The sequence below is a fragment of the Chionomys nivalis genome, chromosome 21 (assembly GCF_950005125.1).
Source record: "Chionomys nivalis chromosome 21, mChiNiv1.1, whole genome shotgun sequence".
NCBI lineage: Eukaryota > Metazoa > Chordata > Mammalia > Rodentia > Cricetidae > Chionomys > Chionomys nivalis.
In genome coordinates, this window is record NC_080106.1 from 33,230,727 (window position 1) to 33,258,213 (window position 27,487).

Below are 27,487 nucleotides of genomic sequence, written 5' to 3' on the forward strand. Positions count from 1 at the left end.
CTGTACCTTGAGCCTGGTTCTATTAATGTGAAGGACATGTTATTTTACTCCTAACCCCATGTTTACACGGGGCCTCGTTTTCAAAAGGATGCTGAGTACATTACTCCTCTAAGGGGGACCTCCAGGTCACAGGAAGGGACTGAGTCTACATGGAGGACCCCCAGTTTCCATCTCAGCTAAAGTCTTTCTGTCAGGTGCCAAGTGGCCTTAGCTACCGCAAAAGTGATGTAGAGTAGACACTCTGAATCTGGCAATCATTTGTTGATGAAAATGTCACGCTGGATGAAATCAAAAGCTTTTCTAGAGTCTATGGGAGCAGGATTGATTTTTCCCTTATGCTGAACTCTCACTCTGTCCAGTATAAGGGATGAAACTGAACACAATCTTTTCCTTACAAAGCCGGCTTTTTACTTTCCTACACTCTTGGGGGAGGCCAGCAATTGTTCACTTGCTACAATGTGGGGGTTTGGACTGTTTCAGCCCTTTTTCTGTTTCTTCTCCTAACCTTCCAGGCATCTAGGCACTAAGAATGTAAAAAATATGATTCTTATATCTAGATACATATTTATAATATTATAACACTCAGAAAAACACTATGATAGTTGAGATGAGAGAGCCAAGTCAACCCAGGAATTGGGAAGAAATGCTCAGATGGAGGACTGCCAAACTTTCAAGACAACTGAGCAGAAAAGTTCACCTATTCCACCCAGAAGTTGTAGCCTTTTCCTTCGAATGATACCATGTAAATTACAAAGTGACTTTCATAGAACAAAGACTGCATAGCTGGGCTCTTGCCATATAAACTATGAAACACTACGTTACTTAATCAAAAGTGACACAGAAGTCAAAAAGATGGGAATCTTCTAGTCTCTCTACAAACATTGAGGGTACCCGAGTCTTGACTTTCACCAGGAGTAAATCCTTGGACCACAGCACCTTGCTTCTAAAAGCAAGGGCAAGCCAGGCTGTTTGTTATTATTGGCATTCAAGACTTGCACTTGGATTCACACCAAGAACAGGGCAGATGGGAAGAAGTTGGAATAAAGAAATACATTCATTCCACAGAATGAAACAGCAATAAAAAATCTGCAGATGTTTACAACAGCCAGAAAGGCTGGTTTGCCAGAGTGCTAAAGTATACATAAACCCTTCCTGAGTCATACTTAAACAAAAGACATTCTGCTGCCGGAAGAGCTCAGGGTTAAACAGCAGAAATGGAAACGTGATACTTGTCAATGTTTTCTAAAGAAGGGAAATAGTAACTATGTAGCCTTACTAGTCACCGGTCTGTGTACAGAATCATAGTGGGTTAGTAAGATACCGAGCTCATGTCGGACTAGACCCAAAGAAATAGAAATCAAGTTCTCTCATTCTTTTCCTTGTGTCTGCGAGGACTGTTGATATACTATTACTTCAAACCAGAGGAGGAGGGCTAGAGAGATGGCTCAGGATTAAGAGCACGGGCTGTTCTTCCAGAGGACCCTGTTTTAACTCTTAGCACTCACAGGGTGGCTCACAGCCATCTGTTAAGTCGAGCTGCAGAGGATCTGACGCCCTCTTCTGGCCTCTGTGTGCACCAGGCATACATGCGGGACAATGACATACACACAGGAAGAACACTCTTACACATATTTTTTTTTCTTTTTTAGTGTAGGAGGATATTAACAAGAGGCACTTTGCAGAGGATGAAACATCATTGCTGTTATGGTCCTGGCAAGACATAGTTATAGCTACAGAAATCACTGTCCCATAACTGTTCCTGATTTAGCCAGTATTATTGCTTGATCTCATTAAATGCTCTTAAGTTCCTTCACACGTGCTAGCAAATAATTTAGTACTTAATTTGAATTATTAGCAAAAAATATTGAGATGCCAATATTCTAAACCACTGTCTCAGACTTATCTGGACGTTTAATTAACTTTCCAATTAATCTTTGATATGAAGAATTCAGTAAATAACCGTGAGTATAAACAAGCTAAATTAAAGCCAAATACAAAAAGAGTCTTTTGCTTTTGTCTCTCAAAGAGACGGGACCTTGCCAAAGGTCTACAATCAAATATTTGAGAGTCTAAAGACTACTAATAGCATTTTTAGGACAGAGTGATAAAAATCATGGCACAGTTCTTGTAGATTAGCCAAGAAGAAGGAGTCTTAGGGAACCTGAGAAGGGAAGAGAAGGACAAAGGCACATGGACAGTGGTGGTGGGGTTTCCGTACAACAATGCACAGTTGCTAAGGGTCAACAGGAACACCCAGCCTTCATCAAGCATTACTACTTAGCTACTGAGGGAAACACTCTTGGAGTTGCTGGACCTCCTTGCTCTCCCATCAAATATTCTCCAGCTCAATCATTTCACTAGACTGAGGAAACAGGCCTGGCATGTGTGAGTGTGTACACAAGGTGTGGCAACCATTACACAACTCGGCTTTTCAAAACAAAGACACTTCACAGGCACCGACATGCGGCTGCATTAAACACACACACAGACAACACAGAGGCACACACACACACATTGAGCGAGCAAGAGACAGAGACAGAGAGATGGAGGGTAGGCAGATAGAGACTATCTAATACATTAGTCATTAATTCTCCAAACTATTTTCCCTTCTAATATGTGGCAGGCAAAAGATCTCTTGGGGTCTATACTGAAAGCCAAGTACAGAGAAGCACAGTGATGGCTGTAAGGGCAAGGGAAATCTGTCTGTGTTGCATGAATTCCTTCCCCAGCTTTGGCATCTCCACAGCTGAGCCTGCTTCTATTTCTGAGGACTTAGTCTTAAGTTCCCTGTATAGACCGTAACGCTCCAGATGAACCCTGGGCCAGCCTCCATTTCCTTGTCTCTTGTTTGAAGACACCTGCGCAGGGAAGTTTCTCCCCATATATTTTAGAGAAAACAAATGAGAAAGTCCTCATCTCATATCATGGCCTGGAGCCATGTTGCCCCATCACCACGTGGAGTTCCTTGTGTTCATTTTAGTCATGTATATGATTCATATTATGGGACCTGCCATATAGTCTTTTATTTTTAGCATAAAATTGAGCTCATGTGTCATAAACATTTTACTGTATTATACATAGATCTTCAAAATCTCCAATGTCCTAATGACTTTCAATGTCTCATTAACTTTACTGTACAAAAGTAAGTACTCAGGTAAACAAGAGGTCAGAAGTCAGTGCCTGCAGCACTAGGAAGACCACAAGAAAGAGGGTGGAGTCGCTCTACAATGCAGAGTCAGGAGAGCTAAGCAGAGACTATGGGGTTCCACTGCTCAGTGAGGGTAAACAGAATATAAGCGCATAGGAAGAACCCATGAGTCAGCCAGAGTCAAATCAAACAGACACTGCTTAAGGGGCCTAGGAGGAAGATTGCAAGTTTGCATTAGCGATATGGGGCTTTCCACCACAAAAGGAAATGAATGCCAGTTCTCCTAAGAAAGACAAATAATAAACAAGTAAAATAAACACGACACCTACTAAAATAGCCCACGAAGAAATGTGATTGGCAAAATAGGCAACGGTTCTCACCGGTGTTCTTATGCCCAGGACCGATTGTCTTCTCTCGGTCGGAGTGACTTGATCTGTCTGATGGGTGGTTATTCTAACCCCTGCCCCTTTCGCATTCCCAAATCTTCCCGTATTTAAACATGACATAGAAACAGCCGAGGTGTTAGCAGGTGTCACCAATCAGACCTGGAACAATCCTGCATCTGCCCATGGTGTGTCACCTGAAGTATAGGACAGCTTTTACAAATGTCACTCTAATGTTGATGAAAAGGTCCTGATGCTGTCTAAAGATGTGCTGTCATCGTCCCCTTCTGTCCCTGTATTTCCTCATCTCCTTCCCTTATTTGCATGGCTTTTGAGCCGCAGTGAATGCTGCGACGGAAATGTCACAGAAACAGTGGTTATAAAGTAAAAAGCAGCTTTGGTTTACCAACTTTCATAGTTAATGTCCAATAGTCTTTCTCTCTCACCATAAATCTCCATTGTGCTTTAAGCATATCACGACATTAATATGCTATTTCACATAGGCGTGCATGTAATTTGAATATTGTAGCAAGCCTAGAAGAGACACATAGGGATTTCATACAGCGAAAGGGTGGTGACCCATATCGTGTTATAGACTAGTTGATTCTACAAGAACACAAAACAAATCACAAGGAAGATGAGCATGCCGGGGGAGGAGAGACCCCAGGCATGGGGAAAGCTTGCTCTGTCTTCCATCAGGCATAATTTCTTTGAAAAACATCTGTTCTTGGTGGTGGTAGGTAACTGAGAATTCCAGTATTAAACAAGAGGAAGTCAGACCCCTTTGAGCTCTCTCCCAACTAAACTACGAACCATGGGCAAAACACAAAGCAACCAAACTGCCCCTGAACAAAATGCTAACGGACTGGTAAAGGTAGTCACAGCTCAGAGGACAACCAGGAAGGTTATGAAGCATGGAGGCCCGAAGGTAGGAGGATGTGTTTAAATCGCCCCTACTGGACACAGGGCAAATACTCCTCAGTTGAGGAACAGATAAAGGGAACACATTATTGCCATATTCAACCCAGCGGTTAACTAGTAAATACAATATTCTAGGCTAAAGAAACCATAATTGGGATGTTAGTTCTATATGGTTCCATTTAGATGGAGTCTTGAAAATACATACTGACCAGTATGGACAGCAGCATTTATTAACGATAAAAGGTGTTAAAGGTGGGGGGGGGCTTAACTAGAAATGGATAGCTATACAGGAATTATTATTTTAGTATATTTTTAGACTAGAAAATTTAAGACTATTTGTCTTAAATGTAATGGAAGCAACAAGTTTCTACGCATGTGCTAACTTGGAATTATAACTTAAAAAGTTCATTTTAACACTTCATATACTAAAATAACTTTTAAAAGAAAATCTGAAATCTTGATAAATTTTTCCTAAAAAAATTTTACTGAGAGGTCAGTTAACTAGCTGCACACAATTACATATTTACAGACATTGAAGAGTTTAGCTGAACTTTGTCAGGTAATTTCATTTAAAAATAAAACCCACTTGGCCTTCATCCATTTTGGAGACAGCCCAGAAATGTTCAGAATAGAACACTACCACCCATGTCACCAACGTATAAATTCTACACCCATTTAAAAATTCCTTTCAATGGCGTAAACATTTCCAATTCTACATCGCAGTTGTGACTATAGGCAGTTTTCACGTCTGAACTGATGCTTAAATTAATACACACTACTAATGCTGCACTATGTATGTTCCCAGCCCTACTTAGTAGTCACACTAAGGGGAAAGTCAGTTCATGACATCACACTACATTGGTTCTTCTCGCGCAGGTCTGAGAAGGTGGTCAGTGTCTGCCTTGAGGTCTGCAGGAAAAGGCCGAGGAAAATGTTAAAGATTAATTTGAACATACCCTGTCGAAGAGTGCAAAAAGTTGTCTCAGGACATCGGAAACAGGCAACTTTAAGTACTCTGCAAACTCTTCAATTCCAATTCTGCCTCCTTTGGAGGAACTGGCAATAGAGGCATATTCATCCAAGTGCTTGCGAATGCCATCCCAGTCCAACCTACACAGAGAGTTGTGAGGACATTGTTAGCTCTTTCTAAGTCACACGTACATCGTGTGACCGCTACTCTATCAACTTGTCTATGGGAAAATAGTCTATGTTAAATTTTAGAAGGCAGTGAAAATAAATATTTGAGAGAATATATCAAAGGTGTATGTGACTATCTAATTTTTAAAAGTGTATCAGTAAAGGTGACCAAAAAATTCCATAAAATATTGGAAGGAAAGTAAAGTAAATGCAAGCAGTGTGGCGAAACAGCAAGAGTCCCAAGAACCTGTACCTAATATTACCTGGAAAGTCAACTGCTGCTTCTTGAGTTGTTATGAAAGAAATAACAGCTTCTTTCAACAAGCTTTTGAGATGTTGCGTTGAGTGATTCACTAAACTATAGCCATCTCCTCTGGTATTAGTTTTTAAAAATCAGGATGACAAAATACTGGACAGTACACTATGCTTACATCACCTCTTTGCTTTGAGGAATTAAATATGTGATCGAATACATACTTCCACAAGCACTTTCAATGACTGTATCACTTTTCAAACCTGAGGAATATTGTGGACAAAGTGCTAGCACAAAAGCAAAATTTTATTGTCATCTAAAAGACAAAAATATTTTCTGTATAACTTATCAAAATCCATTTCCATAAGAAACTTTGAAAGGAGAACTAGTTTTACAGCGATTGCCTAGGGAGGGTGACAACATTTATTAAGTCAATAACTTCTGTAAATTCCTAGTAAGGATAAGAACAGAATTAACCATAATCAAAGAAAGATGTGAGAGTCACACCACATAGCCAAATTAGTAATACCAAATAGTTCAAACAAGATTACATATACATGGGGGCCGGTGGGGGGGGTCTGCCTTAGCAAAACCAAACAAAAATAAATAAATAAATAATAAAATAAACTATGGGAAGGCTGCTTACAAGATGACTCATTGGGTAAAGGGGTTTGTCATCCAGCCTGATGACCTGAATTCAATCTCTGGTCGATGGAAGTCATGGTGGAAAGAGGATTAACTGACTTCTGCAAGTTGTCTCCTGACCTCCACACACGCGTTCTGGCAAGAATGGGATGAATGTGTATGGGTGTGCGCATATATCTTGAAATATACTTACTTCAATTTCCGGCTAATCTTAGTGAATTCTACCAGCCCAGCTTCCATAGGCAACGTTAGCTGTCCTGCTGAGATCATCAGCCTGCAGTCTTCGTAGGTGTGATCTGTCACTGGTATCGCCAACGCTCTAAAAGCAGTAAGGAAGAAAAACACGGCATGAAACACTCCTGTTTCACCGGTCCTGTGCTGGTGAGCAGGCTGTGGTGACGAGAAAGGTATCTGTGGTTCCTCAGATGGTTGGTTCTCTTGCTTTGCTCTACTTCCTCGATCTACTCACTGGAATGCCTTCTATCTTTAGGTTTCTGCATAGCTGAAAATTCATAGTTTGTGTTCTCACTGGAAAAATACTTTATTAGTAGAAGTATTGCAAATTATGCAACATAATAATTAGTGTTGTGGGGTTTGGCAATCGGAAGTGCGGATTTGAGTCCTAGCCTGTCACCATCTCACAGGATCTGGGGGAAACTGCTTAGGAACCAGCCTACTGCTCTCCTTGCCGCAGTGTTGCTCTGAGCACATGGTGAGATTTCATGCATAAAGGGCCTTCACAGCACTTGCTTTGAGCCTTTCGTATCTTAATACAGGACTCAGTGTGCACGCCAGGCTGGCATGACGTCACCAGCCCCAGCCTCCTGAGAGCTGAGATGAGCAGGCACATTTAAGACTCAGGGTTTATTTTGCTTACACTTCCAGGTAGCAGTTCACCACTGAGGGAAGTCAGGGCAGGAACTCAAGCAGGACAGGAACCTGGAGGCAGAAGCTGATGTAGCACGGAGGGGGTGCTGCTTACTGCCTCGCTCCCGATGGCTTGCTCAGCCTGCTTTCTTATAGAACCCAGGACCACCAGCTCAGGGACTCCACCGATCACAGTGAGCTGGGCCCTCCCACATGAATCAGTAATTAAGAAAATTCACTATGGAAGACTCTAGCTGGCCTTTCGAACAGAGACACACCACGATAAGCTACTTCACTGACTGTGTATCTTAGCACACCACCATACCTACCACATGAGTTCACGAATGAGAACCGGGCGGGGGGGGGGGGGCGGGCTTTAAGCTATATTAAGTAACATTTACCAATAATTTTCAAATTATTTATCACTTAGAAGCTCCAAGATATACTTACTCTGCCATTAAATTCCGGACTCTACTGGCAAAAAGAACAGGATCATTCTTTTCCTCATCACTTGGTGCTTGGACAGGCAGGAACTGAAAGACAAACACACCTTTCCACAGCGGGCCTTAGGCCCAGGACATTAAACACTAAATGAATTCTGTTAAATGACCAATCAGCATATCTCAACCTTGGCCTTCCTAGAGCCCATGTTCCATGTCATGCGAGGGACTCTGGGCTCAGACTTGGGACATGGGAGCCTCCTGTGTTAACTTAGCTAAACTACCTTCCCAGTCGTAGAAAGATGGACATGGTCACTTACTAGCCTTACCCTGATTCTGAAGAAGACTGATGCCTGGAATTCTAGAATCTGCAATGTAGCAGTGCCTAATACTTCACCTGCAGAGCCGGAGTTTTTTCATTCCAATTTTAAGGGGAAAAAGGCCTTAAAAAATCTTTTATACTATCATATATTCCGTCCATTCCAAAATTAACAATACTTAAGTTATTTGATTGAAAACTATGTTTTTTTTTTTTCCTACTTTAAAAAATTAAACTTCAGAACTGGCTTTCTAGTCTTGTCTGTCACACTTTATTGTTGCTTTGTATTTTTGTTTGTTTTTCTCCTTCATCATTTTTAACTTTATTCTCCGCCTCACATTGATGCCTGACTTGTGCTGCCCTTGTTTATTTTTTTTTAACTTGCCTCTGTGTATGTGTGTGGGTGTATGTGCTCATATGTGCACATGTATGTGAAAGCCAGAGGTCAACTTCGAGGTGTGTCCTCTATTGCTTTCTACTTTACTTGCTTTTAGACAGTGTCTCACGGAACCCTGAGCTCGCTGGCTGGCTAGACTGACCTAGAGCTCCCCAGGCAACCCCAGCTATGTTTCCTCTCCCCAACACAAGGGCTATGAGATGCTCATGCCATGGAGTGGTCACTGCACCCTCCAGCCTCTAGCCTTTATATTTATGGTTTTCTAACACTGAGAAGGGTTTAATATTCCAGACAAGATTCTTAGGGTCCTTTTTCTAAGAAGTCCCACATCTTAGTAAGGCAGATGAACACATCATTGCCACCCCTCATGCTAGGTACAATTACATGCAGCGTTTTAACTCTTAGCTCACCTCCCCAGTGTTAGAGAATTCACATGGCCCAGGTTCGGTCCAAGACTTGTCAGACTTTATTTTCTCCCACAAAAACCATATCTCCTGGAGTGTGAGAGCAAGGAGCAGGAAACTATGAATTTTGAGTGAGGGTGGGAGGCAAAGAAATGTAGTCAATGCAGCAGATGTGGCTAGGGAGAAGGTTCCACCAAAGAGCTAATTCTGTTGAGAGTGTGCTATAGAAAACCCAACCCTTGATCTTGGCTTTCCAAGGGTATGTGCCATTTTGCCCATTTCATTAGTTTACTGAAATATACCTATGAACCTGGGACTATGCTATGTGTGTTTCATATGCATAATTTTATTAATTCTCATTTACATCATAAAGAATCGTGATTTATATAGGTTAAATGACTCAAGGTATCATGACTTGCATTCACTCAAAGATATTGGTTGAACGTAGACCTCTCATGGGCCGGTCAGTATGCCACGCCCTGGAGATTTGGCACTGAAGCCCTCTCCCTCAGGAAGTTCTCCATGAAGTATGGCAGATACTTACTATACAATGAGCTAAGTCAGTACTGAGTACTTTCAAAGAGGCTTTATAATTAGCCCTCTCAGCTCTGAGGCAAGCCCTACCATTTAATATGAAATGTTAGCTTTTTAACTTATGATGAAAATGCGATTTAAAGACTCAATAATATAGCACAATTATATATATATATATATATATATATATATATATATATATATATATATGGACATGGAAGCAACAGCACTTTGGAGAATGGCCCTGCTGTGCGATCCAGAGAAAGGCATATATATATATATATATATATATATATATATATATATATATACACACACACACACACACACACACACACACACATATGGCAGGCCTAGAACATAAAGGGGAAAAAAAGATTTGTATAAAGAAATAGCACTTTTCTTCAAATGGACCTATATTCAAATATTGCTAAACACACCATGAATCTTGGGACACTGGTGACTCAGATGAAGTTTGAGCAAAGCAGCGAGACAAGACAAAGCCTAGGGTTATTTTGTTGGCTTTATTTTGTGGGTTGGTGTTTTGCCTACATATATGGTTGTGCGCCACATGTAACCACACGTGCGCCAATGAAACCAGAAGAGGGCACTGGATTCTCTCAGACTGGAGTTTCCAGAGCATGTGAGCCACTATAGAGGACCTGGGAATTGAACCCAGGTCCTCTGGAAAAGCAGCCAGTGCCTTTAACAGCTGAGCCACCTCTCCAGCCTGGATGTCTGAGTTTTTGACTTGGGTGGTTAGGTACCAGAGACGAAAAAGGTGGGAGCAGAGAAAGAAGAGTCTGGAAAATGGTCCCAGGAGAGACGCTGGGATGTGGAAGAGGAGGAATGAAGATGCTGAGCAGGGCTGGGATGCAAGAGACCTTTCAAGGATAAACGCGAAGGATTTACAAAAGAAAGTGCTATGTGTCATTGTGCTTTTCATGTTTATTTTATTAACTGGACATGGAAGCAACAGCACTTTGGAGAATGGCCCTGTTGTGCGATCCAGAGAAAGGCCTTTGGCCTCTTTGGGGCTTTAAGTCCTTCTGTCAAATGAACAGCGTTGACTCCACAATCTCTAAGGACCTTTCTAATTAGAAGTCTCTGCTCAGCACCTAATTCTTCAAGGTGGAAAAACCAATTGAGCCACCAGAGGTCTCCACAACACTTAATATATCCAGAACAACAAATGGCAAACCCTCTGCCTTAACCTAGCAAAACAGACTACACTTACATAATATGAAATTCAAAGAAGAAAACGGGAGGTTAAAAATGTTCGTTAAATCTCTAACAAAACGATATAAGGAAATCAAGTTTTAAATTGCCAAACAATTCTTTAGTTTTTAAAAGTCAGCAGCAGCAGTTCACTCTGACCTCCAGAGGAAGGCAGCCCACGCCAGGCGAGACTGTACCTGCCCCCAGCCCTACAACTCCCCTTCCCTCCCTGTTTAAATAGTCTCCAGTTTTACACCATGCTTGACTTTGTCTCTGTTAGAAAGTTTTGCTGTCCCATTTCCCAGTTTCAGGCTTTGTTTTTTTATGGTGTCCCCCTCTTCTCAAGCTTTAACCTGCACACAAGAGTCAGGGAAAACACCTGGCTGTATTCGGTACATTTATCCCAAGGACCAGGCCTCCCATCAACACCGAACACCAGTAAAACTAGTTTGCTCATGATTTCGTAACCACACCAGGCACACGTCCTTCCCACTGACTAATGAGTAAGAAGGGAAGACTGCTAAATGATGACACTATGATCATCTTATTTTTCTTTTGTCCTAGAAAACGAAAGTATTGCTAAATCAACTAACAATGTGAGATTGTATGCTTATGACTCCTTTTCTAAATCTTCAGAGAGAAAATGCACAATGAAGGAAAGACTTTTACCAACACCACTTGGTGCTTCCTTCCCGATGGGAGAAAACTGCCAGGTGAGGTGGGAAGCGAAAGTTAATGCTTAATGAACGCTTACCATGTATGTAGCCTTATTAAATTTCACAACCCCATAAAAAGGTGTTACTATCCTCATTCACTGGTGAGAACATAGATTTAGAGAAGTTGAAGTACTTTTCACACATGTAGGCAAGCAGCAAAAACCTGGAACAATCTGATATTTTTTATAATACTCATGTCTACTAATACTTACAAACTGCAGAATTTTGTCAAGTTCCAGAACAAAATTGCTTTGTTAGAACACACATGTGGCTGGCGTGTGTTTATGTGAAGGTGTAAAATCTGGATTTTTTCTAAAAGGCCTGCTTTAGATTCAAAATTACAAATAATTTAAGGCATTTAGATATTTAAATAAATTACACAAACATACAGGCACAGGGAGTAAAACACGGTGTTCAGCAATGGACCTCGTATATAATAATTATCCTGTAGGGTTGCAATGGAGCTGTTGATACATGTTTTTAGATGTTCAAGTATCACTGTGACATAACTGCCTACAGCATTTAACACAGCAAATGCTAAACAGGTTTGCAGCTGAGAACCAACAGGCTCTACCATGCAGTCGAGAGAACCTATGTGTGAGAGCCTATTCCGTCTAGATTTGTACAAGAGTAGCCTATAATGTCTACATAAAATACATTTCTGTGAACACGCCTAGCTGTTATATTGACCTATTCAATCCTCCCTTAAGTAACTGGCTTTTTGAAGACTTTTTTTTAAAGCTCTATAATATGCAATAATCATTGTCATAATTTACCTAAACTTTACTTTTAAAAGTATAAAACTAATATCATATTCTAAGATAGCAAGTCTTAGATTAGGTTTACTCAGTGTTGAAGATGGTTTAGTAGCAATATTTACAAAAATAACAAAGATTTCCATTAAACAAACAAACAAATGAACAACACCCCCCCGCAAACCAGAGTTGCTTCTGAACTGCCCAGACACCTACAATCCCAGGGACAAATGACCGGAGCCCCCCCCCCCCCCCAACAGAGCTCCGTGCAGCTCGCTACAGACGTTCCAGTGGGAAAGGCTAAGCCTTGGAGACAAAGCCCGGATTATTAGTCTGTGCTAGGGTGTGGCCACGCTTAGCGCCTGTAAGGCGCGGGTATGCATATCTGAGTTAGAGTCAAAGAGTAGAGAACTAAAATATTCAAATGTTATTAAGCTATTAGACCCATACATGGTGGCATACATCTTAATCGTAGCTACTCAGACACTGAGGCAGGAGAATTCCAAGTCTGAGGCCAATCTTGGCAGCTTAGCAAGATTCTTTCTTAAACTGAATAAGAAATACTGGGGGAATATATGCAATTCCCTGGTAGAACCCCTGCCTAGCACGTGTGAAACCCTGGGTGAAATCCCAGTACCACAAAACACAAAATAAAGCAGTCAGGAGCTCCATGTGTGGAAGAATTATAAATCCAAAATAAATATAATAAAAAACAAGAATACTAAACTTCAAACTCCATAAATTCCAGTTCGGCACCACAATCCAAATACCTCAATTCAGTTCCCTTACTGATCCAGCTATTTCCAACAGGCTGAAAGCCAATTCGCTTGTGAAGTTATAGAACAAAGAATACGTTATTTCCTTTGCCAGATGGAGAATGCATTTTTTTTTTAAAGAAATAGTCATGACACAGAAAGGAAATGTGGTAATAGCAGTCAGAGGCCACGATGAGGAACTGACATACCCCGTTGAAATGCTGTTTCACCACGGACATGTATGCTAGACAGGAAAGTACACCTCTGGGTGTACTTCTGCATTTGGAGCTGGATCTTAGGTTAGTCTAGAGAAGGGTCAATTCAGAGGAGAGGATACTTATGGCATGTGGGATGTGTGAGTGTGTGTGTACGTGTGTGTGCATGTGTGTGTGATAGCTTCCAAATCTGCAGAGGCGACAACAAGGTTGTTTTAAGTACAGGCTTGTTGGTCTTTTGTAGGAAAAGAAAATAGAGCTGGACCACACAAACAGTTATTAAAGAAGGAAGAGCCGTGTTCAGGGAACTTAGGGACAACAGTGTGAGCCTGCCCATCCTCTGTGGAAGAGTTCTGTGGTCTAGCAGTTCAAAGGCTCCGAGAAAGATCCTAGTTCACTGTATTTGCCTGAGTGCTTCCTGAACTTTCTGGGACACAGATTAGACCCTGCCCTGCCCCGTCCCCCACTAGGATTAGCTCACCAGTAAGAGTCCTGCTACATTTTATGACAATGTTGATAGATGCCAAGCTGATTTTAAAAGTGGGTAGGTGTACATAAAGACTAATAAAAAGATATCTTTCAAGTAGGCAGAGAGCAAGCAAATCTCCAAAGAATTCATGAGAGTTTAAACGCATTTTAAAGTCTGGTTTACTCCTGTACATCACTTGATATTGCTAGTTACCTAGATGGTTAAACAATTAAGCTATCCAGCAAGTCAAAATCGTATTTTAAATGCCACATTCCTGCCCCTTAAGAGCACAAGCCTCCATTCAGAACTCCGCAGTACCCATAGAAGTTTAAGCTACTCACTGCCTAATCCACAGACGCAATGGGGACACCAGGCTAGAGCCTTAGGTTCCAAAACTTTAGCCTTCACCCTTCAGTCATGACTTAAGGGTTTCACTTGTTACCTGAAACCAATTCTTAGGGTCTCAGAATTTAGGTCCAAATTTTGGAAATGTTCTAATTATTTATTCACTTCCATTCTTCCCCTACAACTCAAAGACCATGGACTATGATGTGAACCACACAAGACTTCTTCAGCGTTCCCCAGTGCAAGCGCACACTGTCCCTGAAGGCATCTACAGCTGGTGTCCCCGTCACAGGCATTACCCCTCCGTTTTCATACTACTCTTCAAGGAAGCTGGCTCCACCAGCTACCGCCGCTCCTTTAGTCAGGTGTGCAGGTGTGGGACAGACAATGAGGCATGAGTCGGCATTAGAATATAGAGGGGCGAGAAGGGGGGAGGCAAATTTTACCTGCCAGAGTGATTAGCATGTTGCAGGTTCTCAGAAGCTACATGTATTTGCTGGCTTGATTCCAAGAGTTAAATCCAACAGCAGGGACTTAGAAAGGCAATCTAGAAGAGGGGGCCGGGGGGGAGGAGAGGCCGGGGGGGGGGGACTTTTAACGGTGTTGGGCTGCCACCCTTGAGAGAGGATTCAGTCAGGGGAGAGGCTGCATCTTAACGACTTACCTCAACTTCCACCTTTGTGAAGAGTTGACAGAAAGTAAGCACACACAACTGGATGCTGAAAAGAAGAAGAGAGAAGGTATTCTCAGACAGCCAGGCAGGCACCATCTGTGATTTACACCCTGGCATCCCCCACATCACACTGCATGCATAGCTTGCATTTAACTAGGCTGCACTCTAGCCACGACCCCTCTTTTTCTGGGTCAGACAACTAGTCTTGTTATTGGAAAAACTAAATCACCAAACACCATTACTGTGCCGGATTGGTGGAGTGCAAGGAATAGCTCAAATAGACCAAACCTCAGGTTTATAGTCTCCTTGACAGCACACGCTCACTGTAAGTCTCGAGAGAAAATACCCAGAGTCTACTTTAATATATGTAAATGTGGTTGGGAGACAGAGCTGGGAGACTGTCTGCTCTCCCAGAGAACCTAGCTTCAGCTCCCAGCATCCGGATGGCAGTGTGCACCTGTCTGCAATTCCAGTCCCAGGTGATCCGATGTCCTCTTCTGACCTCCCTGGGCAACAGACATGTGTGTGGTACACAGGGACACATGTGGGCAAAACACCATACATGTCAAGTCAAAATTAAAAAGTCTAAAATAAGCTATAAAGGCCCATAAGTGTGTTCACAGGAATGCGTCTTAGTACACTGGATTTCTAAATTCTTTGGGTAACAACTTTATAAATGTCAGCAAGATTTTTTCCTTATAATTACAAATTTTACCAAAGTTATCTCAGTAATAAGGTTTGAGCTATGGGGAAATGTCCTGAAAACTTGCAAATTTCATTGTAAATCTGTAAGTGGTTGACCAACCCATCAACAATAGTTTTTTTGAGACAAATGTCCTTCCTTACAGCTTTCTGAGATTTAGACACTGAGCCAGATGTCCGGAGGATTTTCAGGTTAGCCTCTTTAGACAGTTGACCCAGAAATCAGGCAGAGTGGATTAGACCATAGGTTTGAAAAAACAACCAATTTTTCTTTTTAGTTTTTATTTTTTTGCTATAAAAAAAATGAAAGAATAATTTAGCTGTAAAAAAATGATCTGAAGGGACTAACTGAAGTAAGTTAGGAATCCCACCAAGGAATACTGGCTACAGATGGATGCAGAGTGTTCAGTACCTTCAGCTGTGTACCCACTGGTCAGTCCACCAGGCTCCAGTGGATAGTTATAAACCCGAGGTCATACAGACAGCTCTGGTTAAACTCAGTGAGTCACAGAACAAGCAAAGGGACATGATCGTAGGAAAGGGGACTTGTACAGAGGAGGACAGGTTGATGGGGTGGGGGAGGAAGAGGGGGAGGAATGACATACTCAGATTCATCATGTATGAAATGGACAAAAAAAATTAATGAACTTCCTATTAAAAAAAAAAGAAGGGATTTGGGATTTCTATTTAGGAGCTATAGAGTTAATTATGATATGGAAATGTGACTGTTGCCATGCTTACCATCTGAAAGGGGGAAAAGGAAGACTTTTTACTACGCATAAGCTCCAAGTCACACCAACCTATCTTAACCATGATCAAACAGTCTTCTCTTAAATGTTTTCTATTATTATGTTGTATCTGAAAGTTTTGACTGCATGTATGTCTGTGCACCGTGTGTGTGTGTAGAATCCAAAGACACCAGGGAGGTCATTGAATGCCCCAGAATTGGAGGTGCAGACATTGCTTATGAGAGGCCATGTGGGTGATGGGAATTATACCTGGGTCCTCTGCAAGAGTAGCCAGTGCTCTTAACCACTGAGCCACCTCTCCTGCCCAAGAGAAGTATTTTCAATCATTTACATATGGCCTTGGAGTTAGTATTTGGACAGATACAAATTTTGTTCTTAAAAGTATGAAGGTTTAAATACTAAGTTTGCCTTGTTCACAGAACAGTGATCGGATTCTCCTTACAAAGCCGCCTTCCATAGCTCTGTCCCTTCTCTAAGCTTATTTTCCATGCCCCTTTTCCTTGGGGGTTCTGCTTCGGTGAAATTACACTGTTTTGGTCAACTAGCAACTGAGAATATAGATTTGAAAGCTGGAGACACAGTGCTACCAGCAGTATTCAATAGCTCAGAAGGCAGGGAGGATTAGGACTTGCTATAGGCAAGGGTCATGTGCATTTGCACATAACAAATTTGAGCTTTTAAAACATCTTATGCCTGTTTCTAAGTCACGAGGTATCTTTGACACTTAATATTTCTTCCTCTATTTCCTGAATTCACATTCCAATTTTTTTCTTTTCTTTAAACTTTTATTCTTCTCCTCTCTATTACATCCTGGCTGCCATTTCCCCTCCCTCCTCTCCTTTCAGTCCCACCCCCCTTCTCTCCCACAGATCAACTCCTCCTGTCTCCACCCTCTCCCCCCCCCCCCAAAAAAAGCAGGCTTCCCAGGGATATCCACGAAACACGGCCTAGCAAGATACAATAGGACTGGGCACAAACCCTCATTTCATGGCTAGACATACAACCCAGTAGGAAGAAAAGGGTCCCAAGAGCACCCAAGTTTATTTTTTCCTTCATTATACACTCCCCAGGCTAGAAAGCTGTATTCCTAAGCCACTCTGCGTTCTTCCCCTACCCACTTTCACAACCACCCAGACTGCTGCACGATGACAAAGCCACGCTCTCCACAGGGCACCCAGCCTAGAAGTGCCCAATGGACGGCATGCATTAGAAGATACACGTTGGTACCATCTGTGTATCTGAGATGATCGTGTACCACTTGTTTCTTTGAGGGCTTTTGTTGTACAAGAGTTAAAAACTAGCAATGCCAAGTTAGTAGTGGCATGGAACGTACATCTAGTCAGAGGAGTGAAACTGGCTCCTTGAGAAGTGGAAGATCACACATTACGTACATTATGTAACACATTTCCCTCCTCATGTCTTGTTTCTAGCACTACGTGCCAGAGTCAGTGAAGCTCAAAAGGAAAATATGTGTTCTATATGCAGTGATGTTTGTTCAACTGCCCTTACGTTATCTTTCTGATTTACATACTATTTCAGAGAAATGTCTGCACACACACAAAAGGAGAAATACACACACTCTCCCCCTCTCCGTTTTCCAAAGGTCAAGAGAGTGTACAAATGATGTGTAAGAAGCTAGAGCGTTCTAGAAAGCACTGCAGATTTCCTCTAATACTCCCAAATTGGCAATGTTATTTGAGCTCTGCTGCTAGCATTGTCAAAACTGGGTAAGGCCCCTGGGGAAATTTTTCAAACCCATATTTGCATGGCTCTCACTGAAATTTAAGTAGGCTCACACCTTTCTAGAGGGAGGTCCTGGAAGAAAGCTGGAGTAAACCTGTTTCATTGACTTCAGCCTGCTTAATGGTGAAAACACGCCTCACCTCTCTAAGAGCTCCAGAAACTGCCGATCCCTGCGCTTTCAGGATCTGGGAATGGAACAGAAGTCCTGGGGAGCCATTTCCTCAGCACACAGACGTGCACACCAGTGTCGGGTCCCAAACCTGATGTAATCTAAACTGCTTAAACTAACCTCATAAAATCCGAACAGAGGACGGGATGCTAAGTCTACAATGGGAATAGAGAGAAAGATTCAGTCTAAAGCATGATGCGAGCCAGGGCCCTGGAATGTTCCCTACAAATTGGTCAATAAAATCGTGAAGCCAACAGACGGCTAGTTTTCCTCAAATGGTATAATAGACATCAGTCTCACTGGGCAGTTAGGAGGCAAGAAAGTGATACTCTTCCTAGAGATATGGCTAAAAGATTAAAGATTGATTAGAAATGTTTACTTTTTACAAAAATAAGACTTTTTTTAAAAGAAGGAATAAATAATATTTCTTTTCTTCATTAAGATAGCTTGCATAAACTATTAAACTATATGGGACTTACAATGTATATCCTTGCCATGTCCAGGTCACAGTATCCTAAAACAACAGAATTCAAACAGTTAGTCTAGACTAGGACAGACACCTGCAATCTTAGCAGAGGAGAAATACGGGCAAGAAATCATTTTTTAGCTACACCATGAGTTCAAGACCAACAGGGGCTACCTAAGACCCTGTCTCAAAAATAAATAAAACAAAACAAACAAAAATTAAACAAAATAATAAGGTTTTGTGTAATATTAAGATTCATGTGTCTTAGAACAAAAGCAACGTATCAAAAATAATAAATTTGTAATTATTAAAGGATGTGAACTAATGTACAAATTCCTGAACTACACAGGTTATATAGCTACACAGAGATCATTTCCCAACTTTATATGCTTTCATGGAACAACTTGTTCTGAATTAAAAATAATTATTGTACTTGTTCAGTTATTTTTTCCCCAAATGAGCATATATGAAAAATTGATTTGTGTGCATATGTGTGTAATGTATATAATTTCTCAAGTATAAAAATGATTATTTAAAAGAAAACATCAAAGCAGCATATAGTAAAAGAATTTTACTATATAAAAATTCAAATGTATAGGCAGGACTTTAACCCCTTTTTTACTGGACATGCTCAAGTTGAGAAACCAGCCATTGAACAGAAAGCTGAACTGGCCAAGAACTTGTAATCTTAAATAGTATGCATTACAGTTACTTCTGCCTTTTTATAACCCTCTGGTAGGGTCCTTTCAGGATGAACCCAGTGTCAGGGGAAGGGCAGTGCGACTGATGTCCAGAGAATAACAGTGTGACCCCAGTGTCGACACTGGGGAAGGGCCGTACGAATGATGTCCAGAGAACAATGTGACCAGGTGATGCAGAAGACACTGTTTCCTGGAGCAGCCTTAAACTTTAGAGAAGAGAAGTTCTCTAGGACTTAATTAATCACGCTGCTGCTCCCCGAGGCTCTGGCCTGCACTTACTTCCTCCCCCCGTGAATCCTCTACTTCCAGCCTTCCTCCTACTAGTCACCTCTGTATCTGGAAAAGGTTCCTTGTAATCTCCACAAAAATCATAACTTCCTGCTGTCGGGTATAATCAGAGCCTACGTATGAGACATAATCTGTCCGTCCGTACCAGAGATGGCACAGCAAGACCAAGCAATGCCCTCCTGGAGCTAAGTTATACAGAATGACACTTAGTTCTGCTATCACCGCCGTTTATCTTGCAAAATTAAAAAAAAAAAAAAAAAAGCCAACCCAGCGGCAGGTGGCCTCAGTCTACCAAATTGCTTCTTTCATTTAGCCATGCATCAATCAGAAATTTAAGCAGGTCCCAGAGAATAAGCTATTTGGAGAGCAGAATTCTTCCCTTACCAGTTTGTTTGGGTATCTGAGGAGTATGGGCTGCACTGGAACTCCTGGAATGAAGGCTCCTAGAATCACATCGGGGTTGTTAGCATGGTTTGTACAGGAACAAGAAGTATATAATAGTAAAACTTGTATAAATACACTGATGGCTTAAGAGTAGACAAAACATGAACCATGCTGAAATATTTACCAAAATGAGTCATCACAAGTCAGACCTAAGGCAAACATTAAATGCTGTGCCTACAATGCTATGCTCAGCTGCGTAAGCATATATTTATTCACTGTTTCCTTCGATAAAAAAAAAAATTAAAGACATTTATTTCAAAACAATTCTTTAGGATACATATAATTTGTACCATTTTTCTTTTTTTTAGGGGTTGTTTTCATTTCCTAAGTGTATGCTACCCAACAACGTAAGAAAGTCATGGTAAAACCAAGGAGAGAATAAAATCAAAGAGAAAATAAGAACTAAAATGCCAGAAGCAAAGCCATTACGCTGGCTTGAAGCGAGGCACACCTTCGGTGCGGAGCACACCAGCAGCCAACATAAACAGCCTAGAGTGTTGCAAGTTAAAAGGCACATCCATGGCTGCCCTCTTAAGACTGAAAAAAAGAGAGTGAACTTTGGAAGGCATGTAAAAACTTGAATGATATTAAGGTAGGCTGCCCACTTTATGACAGAAGACCCCAGGTATCTATGAGGGTCCTTGGAGGAAAAAGAAAAACGTCAGTGCCTTTTGAGCATGCACGCACATATACACAAATAGACACACATACACAGAGAGACACACATAGACAAACTAACACACACAGACACACACTCACACACACCCCACTGAAAGGAAAAGCCTACGTCAAAAAGGAGAGTGTGGAATCATAGCATCAAAAAGGTTTTATAAGAAACGGAATGCCAGGAGCAAATGAGCTGTATTGTGTATCACAATCGAATCATTTGAGAAATCTCAAATACTATATTGTTACAATGCATAATTTAATTTATCTCACCTGGTTTAAAAGTAATCAAACAGGAGCGATTAGTACAAGTACCTTCTGGGAAAACAAGTATCTTGGGAGAAAAGGAATAAATTTAATATTTCAATCTAATTAATAGACTACCTCTTTATTCTCCTATGATGTCACCAACACCGCTAACGCTTCAAAAATTAAATAAAAAGATAACTCATGATTCTAACAAAAACTGGAATCAGATTGTTTCATCTTCTTCAAAAAGAGGTACGGTTTGACTAGTCTAATAATTAGAAATCGATTAAAGCTTTAAATAAATAATACTCTTAGTTTACAGAATATATGGTTTACTTCTGCTTCTTTGACATTTGTTTCTGAATGTGTTTATTGGTGATCTGAATAAATTTAAAAGAAGACATAAAACAAGGCTTTATCCTTAACCTAAAGAAATCTTTGAGTTATATCTTTCTCATTAAATTCTATGTACTCCCAGTCTATATTTCGAGGTGGCCTTGAGAACAAAGGAGGAAAAGCCTGTGACACGCCTTCTGCTCAGCTGCCTTGGCTATCTTGCAGGAAAGACTTCATAGCTTGCTCTGCCTGTCCTGAGGAGGCATTTTAGCTGTTAATGTGCTACTTGACGTTTTCTCTGTGAAAGACACACAAGCATTGTGAGCTTCTTCTCCATTAGTTAAGACACAAAATTGGTTTTCTGAAGCTTTTAAAATTTAGTCATGAGTTAGCTGCTAAGTATATAAAACCAAATCAAATCCCTGGACTCAAAGCAGTTAGTGATATATGATCTACAGTAATTAGAGAGAGAAAACATTGGCTCAAACTACAAACTAAAAATTAATGAGTGGGCAGAATTCCATCCCCTAATTTATAAAATGGGTTTCCTGTGACAAGCAGACACAATGGCCAACAGTTTTACTTGGCATAAATCCACAAATAGCTTACTAACAAGGAATGCTAACAAAGCGAGTCAGAAATCTCAGGGAAGACGGAACACTCAAAATAGCCTCGTGGTTCTATTGTTTAAATTATTTCCACCAGTCTCCTCCCCTCACCAAGTGGCTGTGACTCAGGACCTGAGAAGGATTGAAAATCAGGCCATTTTTATCCCCAGACAGGGAAAAACGTTCCGCAAAACGAGAAAAAAAATGAGCTGAAATCTATCTTCTTCTTATCTCTTGCTTACTAATCTTAGACTTAGTTCTTGGAGCCAAAGAGAAAGTCTAACTTTTCCAAGCGCCACCTCACTTGTTTTTAAGCTCTACCTCTGTTGCCTTGGTTTCTAGAGCTTCCGGGGTGGGTGCACTTGAATGTCTATGTGTTACCATGTGTGGGCCGACCACACAGCACACTGTCCACTAGAGATCACATGCTTAACATCTATGTGTTACCATAGGTGGGCTGACCGCTGTAGCACTGTCCACTAGAGACACACAGGTGTTTGTCACAATCGTCCCTGCTCTATGCAGTACTGACCCCCAAGGGCCTCCCAGGGAAGGGGTGGAGTTGGTGAAGTCTGATAGGTTTACAGGCTGTTTTCATGTGCCCTTGAATGGAAAGCGCTACTGAAACTAATTCAAAAAAGATTTGGCACACTTAGAATATTTTTTGTCAAGTGAATTAAATTATAGAAAATATTTATTTATTTAACAGGAATTAAATTCAGAGAATCATTTGTTATAACACAAAGAAAATATCTGGCGACTAAAAGGGAATGGTATGTGCTAGGGGTGGGGTCTTCACACTGACTAGTTTGTGTATTCTGCCTCTATTATGCTGTCGACACATGGCGTGACATCTCGCTCTCTGTGAACCCGAAGGAGTAAGTCTACAGACATACAAAAGCTCTCCATGTATATGAATGACTCCTGCATCTTACCTGGGGCCACTCCCCTCCGGATGTCGCCCGCTTTCTGATTTCATTTATTGTGTTTTTTCGGGAATCTGGGTCAACACGGGACACCAAAACTGGCTGCACAGCCCGTAACAGTCCTTGAAAACAAAGTCATAACCCAGTCATTTTGCTTAAGCCACCATGGCATTAACACCGGGTACGCTGAAAGAATCTGTTTACAGAAAATGAAAATGTTAGCAAATCTACTTTTCAAACCAAATTCGAAGTTGCCTAGTTAGATTCTAACCTCAAATGCAGAGATGGGTATTATTTCATTGATTTTACAGAAGTTAGCAGAAGGGATGGGGGCGTAGAAGGGGAGGAAAAACAATTTTTGTTTCCTAAGAGTCTTTTCTCTTAGTGGATGCTAAACTGTGGGACTAAGCTTCAAACGTTTGATTTTAGGAGGCCCTTAAACACTCGTAGTATGAATCGACAGTGTGCATGAGCAGAGGGCAATTACGACTGATTTTTACTCAAATCCTTCCGAAGAGATCGCTTCCTATCACATGCTAAATAAACGTGAAGTGCTCTGCAAGGGAAACGCTTAGGAAAAAGCCATAGCGCAGAAAGCACACTAGTTGCACGCTGAGGAAAAAGAAGTGTCCCCACTCAATGACAAAGCTACAAAGACTACTGTTCTTTCCAAGGAACACTAAGACAGCATCCGGCAGCTTTCACACCCACTCGCTCAGCACTCGGTGCTCGCGGTAACCTTGGGACAACCGGGAGCAGTTACTTGGAGACTGATTCCTCGGGGAGAGATAGTAGCATCTGGCAGGAAAAACATTTCACGCGCGTCATTTATTTTTTATGGCAGGAAGCGCTTATTGCTCCACATCATAATTTTCAAGGAGTTACACAAATGTCCCTCGGGGAGCTATAGGGGCACAATGATTTAGAAAACAGAGCTGGAAGAAAAGACGTAGCACATTCATCAGCCTAATGCCATGAAGAGAGGTTCGTGAAATAGCATGCGACCTGTATTTTTTCAGATGCTTTTAAAAAAATAAATAAGCATGTTAAGTGTCCGAAATCTGGTTTTCCTTATGACACGTAGGAACACAAAGATATGGCGGCATTGTGAAAGTACACGTTCCCTAAATATCTAAAGATTAGGGGACATGTCTAATTTTTTTCTTTACATAGAGTAGCTCATTTAAATAAAAGGGAATACATTTAAAATCTTTTAAAGTTTTATTTTCAACTGGCTGGGAATTTTGCTCGGTATTAGACCACTTGACTTGCATGTACAAGAGCAGGGGTTGACTACTCAGGAATGAAAGCAAATAAGTATACAGAAAATGATGATACCTGATTCTTTCTACTTAAACTGCGCACATGATAAGATCTAAGCTGTTACCCTACGGGTACTTACTGCCAACCAGAGGGGTCTGTGCATTCTCATTGCGTGACACCAGAGAAGGCAGCCCAGCTACAACGCAGGCAATTCCATCGAAGAATGTTGAGTGAGGGGCGACGACAAAAATGGGGGCTTCCGAGGGGCTCGCGATCTTCCCCTTCACGGTCACCATAAACCCCATCGAGAAGAACAAGGCACGGCCCAGAAACTTCAAAGCTGGATGAGCAATCTTCCTTTGAAAAAAGTGGTAGAGAAAACATATTTGGCTTTGCTTTACTCTAACTCCAGTTATCAGGCTTGGCAGCAAGCATCTTTACCTTCTGAGCCATCTTGCCAGCCCCATTAACCTCATTATTCAAATTTAATCTTATTTATATGTAGCTTTATCTGTGTATGTCACAGACATATGGACGCCCAGGGAAGCCAGGAGGGTATCGGATTCCCTGAAGCTGAGTTACAAAGGGGTGGTTTGTCCTCTGGAGGAACAGCCATGTCCTCATCTTGAGGCTAAGAGAACTGAGGCACAGAGAAGCAATTTATCTAAAGATGTATGGCTAATAAAGAACTCCATTATTCTCTAAGCCTGAAATGATCATAAAGAATCTTCAAACTACATCCCACACTGAGATCACCAACACCAGTACTGGCCGTAGGAAGCAGTCATCTTGGGAATGAATTTCTCCTACAAAATGAATGTGCTATTGTCTACCCAAACAAAAAGTCTCATGCTAAATTAATTTAGTAATAACTTTTAGAGATAAATCTCATAGTGTGATTGCCTTTAGGCATCAAGATATAAAAATAAATAAAATAATAAATAATAAATAAACTCACCGTTGCACTCCACTGAACTTAGATACACAAGAAAGTCCAGAAGCCTCCTTATTTACTTTTTAAAAACATTTTAAGATAGACTAAAATTAAAGATTAATTATATGAGCTGGCAAGATGGTTACCAGGTAAATTCATTTGCCACTAAGTATGATAACCTAAGTTCAATATATAGAACCCACAAAGTAGAAGGGAACCAACTATGACCTCTGCATGTGTGCAGTGGCATGTGTGCACATGCATACACACATATACACACAAAATAGTGTAAAAAAGATTATCACCACACTGTGCAAAGAGCTATGCTGGACATTTAAGACAAGTAAGGTCCAGTCTCTTAATTAATATGCTTAAATAAACAGGGAAGCTGAGTTCCAGAGGCTCCAAAGCGGCACAGAGAACCCCTATCTTGAAAATACAAAAGAATAAAATAAAATAAAAATAAAAATAAAAATAAGTAAATAAATAGAGAATAAAAAATATTCTCATATACATTTAGATTCCAAAGCACAGAATGACATCCGGATATGAGCAAACACATGTTATGGAGCATCCAGATATGGCATGGCTCTTACTGTCTTGAAACAAGAACAGCTGTAAGCTGAGTGGTGGTGTTCGCCTTTAATCTCAGCACTCGGGAGGCAGAGGCAGGTGAAACTCCTAAGTTCGAGGCCAGCCTGGTCTACAAACCTATAAACTGAGTTCCAGGACGGCTAGGGCTACACAGAGAAACCCTGTGTTGAAAGACTTAAAAAAAGAAAAGAAAAGACCAGTTGTAATGATCCCAACAAGCCCCTCACAGACTGGGCCCACTGTACTCCCTTATGGAGAGGCAAGAGTGCTCACAAGACACGTGGAAAGCGGCGCACAGAAGCTTCAGTCTCACTAACAGCTCACTTATGTATCCTTCCCTCCAGATACAGAAGCGAAAAGCAACTGCTGGGGTAGAAGTGGGGCTTGCACCTTTTCTATGGTGCCCTCGCCTCCCTTAACTGTACCTTCCATAGGCAACCTCTCCTCCATCCTCCAGTAAGCATCCCCCATTAAACTCACTGCTTCCCTAAGCTAGACTTGGGAGGAGAATCATCTCTTTGGTCTGTCATCAGTGTTCTATCTGAATGAATAGACCTTTGTTCACATCTCTACTTAACAAAACAATACGGCTTTTCATGGAACGTAAAATAAAATATGCACATCCTTTAGTAATTGTGGAGAACAGACTCCACAGCCTGGCGAAGAGCAACATCCACAAATGCACAAGCCTTACATATAATGCCATGATGCATATGCTATCCATACTGTCCTGCAGACTTTCAAACACCTTAGAGTGTTGATAATACCTAAGATAATATGAATGCTATGCAAATATGTCTGATAGTATATTGTTTAGGGACCATTAATAAGCAAACAGTATATAACTGTTCAGTAGAGATGTAATCGTTTTTCTGAGCTCTTTGATTCACAGGTTGAACTGCAGATGCAGAACACACTGCTATCTATATAGCACCTATTAGGTATTGGAAAGAACTTGAAACACTGAGTTTCTAATTTTCTTGGCCAGTGAAAGTCTTCTAGTAACTAGCCAGGGAGGAAGCGTCTGCGGTGCTGACCTCCCAAGAAGTGGGAGGCCCAGTAAAGCACAGTGCTTTCCGGAGGGCACGGGTAAGTGACAACCTCTACCTTTAGTCTAGAGGCAAGCACTCTTACTCATACAGAAAGAACTCTGCTGTGCTTGTCATGCTATTTAGCTATAGCGGTACAGCTTCTAAGAAGCATGTTTCAAGAAGTCAGACCCCTAATGACTCCTATTTACATGTATTTTAAAATGCACAGGGGGAAAGAGCCATGTAAACCTCATGATCTGAGTTGGAGCTCCAGAACCCACATAGAAGCCAGCTACAGCAGGGTGCATCTGCAATCAGAGCACATCTATGGGGGAACGGGAGGTGGAGACAGTGAGCTAGTGAGCATGGACTATGCTCTCATCACAGAGACATGACACAGTATACCTCAAGCAAGGGAAAGATGAGAATCAACTCCCAAATGTCCTCTGACACCCACATACGTGCTGTGGGACACATACAAACGCAAGTATGTGCACACACAATTAAGAAAAAATTTAATAGCTAAAAGTCTTGTGCCACATAATAACTTCAAAATTATTTGCATGAGAGGAAACAGAGATACTGATTTAACTGACAAAAGTACAAGTTTTCTAAAGCAAAACCAATAAAATATTGAAAAGAACACTTTTCTAAGTTTTTTCTAGATTCTTAAACTATTCCTCCCCTCGCCCTACATTTTTGTGAGCCAGCGACTCTAAAACCAAAGAAAGAATCTGAAAGCAGAGTGAATCACGGAAAGCAGCCCATGAAGCGTTGCTTTATACTGTGCATCCTCGAGCTAGAAAACAAAGAAAGACGATGTGCAGGGACTGAGTTTTCTCTGGGGTGTTACCGGCACTGCATTTATTTCCACTTCAAACCAGACTTGTTTTCCATATTCGCATTTGTTCCCTGGGACAAGAACCAAATAGCAAACCGCACATTTCTATTAAAAGCTGTAGAGCAGTAGTTCTCAATCATTTTGGAGGGCATAACCGCATTTGGATCTGCATAGAACGAACAA

The 27,487-nt window shown here is 41.2% G+C and overlaps 1 protein-coding gene across 4 annotated transcripts in view; it reads right to left on the reverse strand.

Annotated features, from left to right (window-relative positions):
* Positions 1–27,487, reverse strand: part of Lpcat2 (lysophosphatidylcholine acyltransferase 2) — a 61,536-nt gene that overhangs the window by 23,828 nt on the left and 10,221 nt on the right. For 2 of the 4 annotated variants that reach the window (XM_057754328.1, XM_057754325.1), the window contains exons 3-12: positions 24,044–24,261; positions 22,651–22,763; positions 20,796–20,856; positions 19,797–19,855; positions 18,437–18,471; positions 14,586–14,640; positions 8,921–9,004; positions 7,805–7,887; positions 6,681–6,806; positions 5,409–5,562 (exon numbers count right to left, since the gene is read on the reverse strand). In XM_057754328.1, the coding sequence (XP_057610311.1) occupies positions 5,409–5,562; positions 6,681–6,806; positions 7,805–7,887; positions 8,921–9,004; positions 14,586–14,640; positions 18,437–18,471; positions 19,797–19,855; positions 20,796–20,856; positions 22,651–22,763; positions 24,044–24,261 (988 nt within the window). The remainder of the gene's footprint in view (positions 1–5,408; positions 5,563–6,680; positions 6,807–7,804; positions 7,888–8,920; positions 9,005–14,585; positions 14,641–18,436; positions 18,472–19,796; positions 19,856–20,795; positions 20,857–22,650; positions 22,764–24,043; positions 24,262–27,487) is intronic. The other 2 variants (XM_057754329.1, XM_057754327.1) reach the window with 2 other exon arrangements.